A 6,239-nucleotide genomic window follows, 5' to 3' on the forward strand; every position below is an offset into this window, starting at 1 on the left:
AGATCCGCCCCAGTGTCCCCTCAATCAGATCCTAATGCCGCTTTCCATACTACCCGCCCATCCTTTCTCTTCATCTCATTGGTTCAACCACATCTCGACCTCGGCTCTTTATTGGGACATTCTTCTGATGGTACGGCCCTTTCCGCATCAGAAATTCTTGAGGTCCTTTCTGGTTGGGCCGAAGTTCCTCCCCCCGAACCTTCCCACGGAGGGCCCGCCCCCAAACTTCTGGGAGGGAGGTTTTGAGGGCGGCGCCGGAGAGCGTCCAGTGACTTGTATAGGGTTAGCAAGCCAAGACACAGGAGAGTTGATGGAATTAAGGGCCAACGTGCCACCTTAGGAAATGAGGGAATTGGTGAGGTTCACAGGTTAGTTGCTTTTGATGGGAAGTAGGCCAAGGTATAGCTGAGGTCAAAAGGAAACCAGGATAGAACAAGGAAAGAAATTAAGACCAGTTGAAAATGTCATCACACCCTGGATATTAAAATGCCAAGGACGAAGTAGTTAATATTCCAGTTAGCACTCAAACCTGATCACACTACAAGTACTCTGAAAAGGATTTTTTTCAAGGAAAGGGTACAGGTCTTCTTGCTTTTGAGCTGGCATCTTTGGTGATGTGTCCTAAATGTTTACTGCATTTCTAAGAATCCTTTTGTACACACTGGGAAACACAAATACTGAGGAGGAGGGCTGGAGTTGTGGCTCAGTGGTAGAGCGCTTGCCTAGCATGTGTGAGCACCACATATAAACAAACAAATAAAGGTCCATCAATAGCTAATCAAAAATATTTTAAAAATGAGGGGAAACATTTTTGTGGTTCAGCTGAAATAAACCCATAAAAGGGCTCTATGACACAGAAGACCGAGGTTCACGGAGGTCATCTCCTTCTCAGCTTAGCCTACAGTAGATGCATGGCCAGTCAATTCTGATTCTATTACTTTTATTAAATAGTGGGTTTCCACACATGGCTTTTTAAATAATCCAGGCAAGGGAGAAGGGACAGGAGGGCACACTTTGTAGCTCCACTCCCTCCAATACACAAGTATTTACATTGTAGCAATTGGACAATCCTGGCTCAGGCGGAGGCAGCAAGAATCGCAAAAGTTGGAGAGGGGAGTCCCCAGGAGAACAAACAGCAAGACTTATTTCCCCCAGCCCATCCCCCAGAAACCATCCATCCCATCCTAATCTCTGGTGGTGTCCGGTGGTGTCCATCTCCCATTCCTTCCCCAAGCTGTGGAAGTAAGGTTCTTCTCACCAGAATAAGAGCACTTGGGATAACAGAGTAGGGTCCCCTCACCGAAAAAGAAAAAAAAAATGAAGAAAAAAAAAGAGCCCTGGGATAACAATAGGGCATTACCTTTCCCAGAATAAGCCATTCTGGGTTAAGGTTGGCAAGCAGCTTGATGAATCTGGGACCCTAGGCTAGGGGAAAGGGAAAGGGTCCTTTTACTAAAATAAGAGCTGCTGGGGTATTTTAAGGAAAGCACCCTTGCCCCAAGTGAGAGCATTTTAACTAAGTTTGTGTGGTGGTAGTAGGAGGTGCCAGTGTAGGAATTACAACTCGTCAGAACAAAGAGTCCTGGGGCTCAAAGGGGAAATAACTTCAACCAAATAACCATCCTTAGCGAAACAAGATACAAGGAATTCCCTCCTCCGGAATAAGGGACCACAGGCTCTAGGAGGAAGGCTCCTTCACAAAATTGGAATGGGGAGTGGGCAGACTTGGCTTGTCTTCTACGCCCTAATCCCCAATCACAGACCTTAGTAATACTGGATTTTAACAACCTGTAAAACCAGGTCAACAGATGTCCATCTATCCCTGTGGCATAGCCATGGGATTCCAACCAGTGGGAGCCTGGCTAAGCCTAGGGAAGCGCAGACCAGGCCGAGGGGGCAGGGCTTCCTTTGGGGGGGCTGAGGGGTGCTTCCTCTGCTGGTATTTGCATCCAAGGGTCCAGCAGGATCTCCTCCAGTGAGGGTCGGGAAGAGGGTTTTGGGTCCAGGCACCGGCGGATTAGGGCACAGCAGTCTGTGGGCCAAGAAGCACAGGGGATTTTTGCAATTAGTAGGAGTAACAGTACCTTGGAAGGATGAAATCTGCTGGGCTGGGATCTGTGAGGGCCTCACCTGGCGAGACGTGGGCAGGAAAATGGAGCTCAGCCTCCAGAATCTCCTGGTCTCTCTCAAAGGGTATGTCCCCACACACCATGTCATAGAGAAGGATACCCAATGACCAGACAGTGGCTGGGAGGGCATGGTACTGATGTCGAGAGATCCACTCTGGAGGGCTATACACCCTTGTCCCTGCACAAAAAGCAAGAGTCAAGTCATTCTAATGCTGCCCTCTTCTAGCCCAGTATCTCTTTAATAGAACAGTATCTCTGTAAATATAACATCATAGTCCCATCACCAAAAAAAAGAGCAGTTAAATAGGAGAGCCTCCTTGACAGAATAAAATCACTTAAAAAGTAACAATACAGCATGGCATATTAGTGTAAGTCTGTAATCCCAGATACTTAAGGAGACTGAGGCAGGAGGATAGCAAGGCCAACCGCAGCAACTTAGTGAGATATTGGCTCAATATATAAACAGAAAGGGCTGGGGATGCAGCTCAAGTGAAGAGCACCACTGCAAAAGTAACAGTAGAATCCCCTTACCAAAAATAAAATAACTCATAATAACAAGATCCCCTCATTAGATTAAAAGCCCAGGATGATTTTGGATCAATAATAAGATAGACTTTTTATGAGATGGCCAAGGATGAGACTCCTCAGTATTAGAAATCAAGAACCTTATAAAGGTACAATATAGGTCAAGTATTACAAGAAAACCCACCACTGGAGCTCAAGGTGAGAAAGTCAGAAGCACAAAGGTTTAGGAAAAAAAAATCCATGAGATTTAGGGAAGTCTTACCATCAAAATCAGTGTAGGGTTCATCATGAAGCAGGGCACCAGAGCCAAAATCAATGAGTTTGGCACAGCCCCGGCGGAGGTCTATCAGGATGTTCTCATCCTTAATGTCACGATGGACAACTCCACGGGTATGGCAGTGTTGGACAGCTGCCACTACCTGGCCAAAAAAGCAGCGACTTCGGCTTTCACCAAGTGGGCCCTTCTCTGTGATGTAGTCAAAGAGATCCTGGGCAGGCAGAGGCCTCTCAAGGACCAGCATGAAGCCCTCTGGTGTCTCAAACCAGTCAAGTAGGCGGATCACACCAGGGTGCCCACTGCCTTCACCCACCTTCCATAGCAGTGCCACTTCCAGGGGGCATGTGACCGAGTCTGACTGGAGGTGAAAAGGAGAGAAAATATGTGTTGAACAGGGGAAAGCAGTTGGTAGAAGGGAATGTAGCAGAAAATGGGCTTCCATAAATATGAAGTATTTTGCCTAAATATCTAAAATTCGAACTGACATAGGGGTGTCCAATATTTATTTCAGATAGTTTATTTATTTTTTTTTTTTTAGAGAGAGAGAGAGAGAATTTTTTAATATTAAATTTTTAGTTTTTGGCGGACACAACATCTTTGTTTGTATGTGGTGCTGAGGATCGAACCCGGGCCGCACGCATGCCAGGCGAGCGCGCTACCGCTTGAGCCACATCCCCAGCCCCTTCAGATAGTTTATGATGATTAACTGCAAGGGACCTGCCAAAGAATAAATACTCAATGTTATTGCGATAACTTAACTGTAACCAAGTACCTACAACTGCTCAATAACCCTCCTAAGCCCTGTCAGGCAGTGACTGTCAGAAAGAGCCTTCCTGCCTGAGTGGGGCCCTCTACCGGCCATGCCAATGACTTGCACAGCTGCAGACGTTTTCTCACGGAGATGCACATTCCTGCTACTGCGCAGGTGCATCCTCTCCTTGTGGGTCTCACGGCATGCGCAGGCGCAGTCTCCTAAAAGCCCGCCAGAGGGCGCTTTCGCTTCTACAGCTTGCACAGACCCGCCCTTATGTCCGTTAGAGCGGCAGGAGAGAAGCAGCCAGCATCACCATGGCAACCAGTGACCTCTGCCCTTCTTTCCCCTCCAGCATGCCCTGTGGGTAGCCCCCACAGCAGCTTTTAAAAGGAGGTTGAGAAAAAGAGTTGGAGGGGAGAATCTAGAGCTCTGGGGAAATTGAGGTGAATCAGAATTGTATGTCACTTCAAGGTAGTAAACATGGTCTGGTGGAGCATTCTCACGGTTACAGGGCCCAGGGACTATACATCCTTTAGAAAAAGTGGGGGGGGGGATTTCATCGTTAGTGAAGGAGTCAATAGGTGAAGCACACCAAGGATACTTACCAAGGAAGACCAGCCCAACACACGATTCCGAGGAATCACTTTGATGGCCACCTGGAGAAGTGGGCTGAGGTAAGGGGGCCAGCAGGTGACCCCCAAATCCCTCCCGGTCCAGAGACTTGAAAACCTCCAATAACTCTCCCAGCACCCCAGTATTTCTGGTCCCCGGCCACACCACAGGCCACAATGAGCCAGGACTAATACCCTGCCCCACAAGACTCCCCCCCCCCAACCAAGTTCACCTCTCCCACCATCCCTAGCCTAGGGATCTCTTAGGCATCGGGACCCCTCAGCTTCCAGGGATTTGGTTGTACATTTTCTTCATATTTTATATTTGTTTTTCCGCATTGAAGATTGAACCTAATCATGCTGGGCAAACACTCTACCAATAAGGTATAGCCCAAGCCCTGAGGTGGAAATTTCGTGATGCCTCAAGCCCTCAAATTTCCTTCCTATCTCCAGGACACCAACTCTGCACCAGGATTCTGGTCCTCAGGACTTCACGTCTATCTCCAAGATCCCCCAGATCTCGTGTCTAGGCCCCCACCTTCCCGTACATGCACACATTCTCTAGGTCCTGGGGTCTAGTGTCCTCAAGTGCACACTCTCCAGTCAAACTCCTTGGACCTCCTGATTCTCCCCCCTGAAATCTGGCCCCCCATACCCACCTGGACCGCGACAGACGCGCACGCGCGCTCACACCCCCAGCAACCCGAATCCTGGTCTTCATGACCCTACTAGACACATTGCAGGCTCTCTCTGGGTCATCTAACATCCTATAGTCCCAGGATCCCCGCCCCCGCCAAATACACCTGACCCTCCCAAGACCCTCAAGGTAGATACCTGGAGTCGATCTGTGATGCGGTGTCCCGCGAAGACGGTGCCAAATCCCCCCTTCCCCAGAAGGGGGCCGAGTCGATACTCGGCCTCGAACGCTTCCCGATCCTTGCCTCCTACGCAGGCGGAGGCGAGGGAGTCAGGGTGGCTGCGTGCTAAGCTCACCCGTGATTCCCTCCCCCACGCATTGCCACCCACCATTCCAGCCCACCCCATATGGACGCAGTAGGGGAGGTTGCGCTCACCTGGCGGCTGCGTGGGGGTCACAGGGGGCGCAGGAAGCCCCTGCAGAGGTTTGTTCAACATGGAGGAGGTGCTGCGCAGATTGAGCCCGCTGAATCCGCTAAGCCCGCAGGGCGTAGAAGCCCGGGGCAGCGGGGCCGGGGAGCCAGGGCTGGGGGGCGCCAGGGTGGAAGGCAGGGAAACTGGTGGCCCGGAAGCGTCCGCAGACAGCGCAGCGTTAAGATTCGCCGCGCGCGCCAGCCCCAACGCTACTGAGCTGGGGCACGCGCCTCCCGGGAGAGTCGCCCTGCGCGACAGCTCCGCCCACCTGGCTTTGATCAATCCGGACGCGGCACCTGCTGTATCCCAGCCAATCGGAGCCAACCCTTATTTGCATACCACCCTCAATGTTTCAAGTGCCCCCTTATGCAAATACAAGCCTGGTTCTTCCGTGGAGGCGGGGCTTGCATGCAAATGATGGGGGCGCACACGAAGAGGAAACCGGTTCTGGGAATCCCTTTGCAGCAACCGCGTTTGTTTTGGTTGTTGCGCGAGGTTGTTGTTGGTGGGGGGGTGTGTATGTGTGTACACTTATAACTGCGCAGCCTCCTTTCCCAGGAAGCTGCTTTGCCGCCGCCGCAGCGTCGAGATTAGCGCAGAGATAACGCCAGTCTTTTAAGAATCCGAGCCTGGGGCTAACTAGGATCCTGTCTAGAAGGGTGCTTCTCACCCAGGACCATTCTTCCAGGCGACCATTGGCCCTGGCCTCAAAACTGAAATCAGGCCCCTAGAATAACCTGTCCAGTTTCCAGAGAGGGATAACACTTGACTACTGTTATGGACCGCACACCCCTCAAAGGCCAGAGTTCAGGTGCCCAGACTACAAGGTTTTT

At 50.6% G+C, this 6,239-nt stretch overlaps 1 protein-coding gene across 2 annotated transcripts; it reads right to left on the minus strand.

The window, feature by feature from the left end:
• Positions 1–923: 923 nt before the first annotated feature.
• Pim2 (Pim-2 proto-oncogene, serine/threonine kinase) lies at positions 924–5,637 on the minus strand. Of its 2 annotated transcripts, XM_046442503.2 has the most exons (6): positions 5,370–5,637; positions 5,131–5,240; positions 4,291–4,341; positions 2,917–3,289; positions 2,131–2,307; positions 924–2,032 (listed from the first exon to the last, which is right to left on the minus strand). In XM_046442503.2, exons 1-6 carry the CDS (start codon positions 5,428–5,430, stop codon positions 1,869–1,871), a joined length of 936 nt encoding a protein of 311 aa, XP_046298459.1. In that variant the 5' UTR covers positions 5,431–5,637; the 3' UTR covers positions 924–1,868. The 2 variants fall into 2 exon arrangements, with proteins under 2 accessions (XP_046298459.1, XP_058434673.1); XM_058578690.1 differs by lacking the exon at positions 4,291–4,341 and having other exon boundaries at positions 5,370–5,565.
• Between the last annotated feature and the right edge of the window lie 602 nt (positions 5,638–6,239).

The sequence above is a fragment of the Marmota monax genome, unplaced genomic scaffold, assembly GCF_021218885.2.
Source record: "Marmota monax isolate L192 unplaced genomic scaffold, Marmota_monax_Labrador192_F-V1.1 WCK01_AAM20220418_F8-fsc00170, whole genome shotgun sequence".
NCBI lineage: Eukaryota > Metazoa > Chordata > Mammalia > Rodentia > Sciuridae > Marmota > Marmota monax.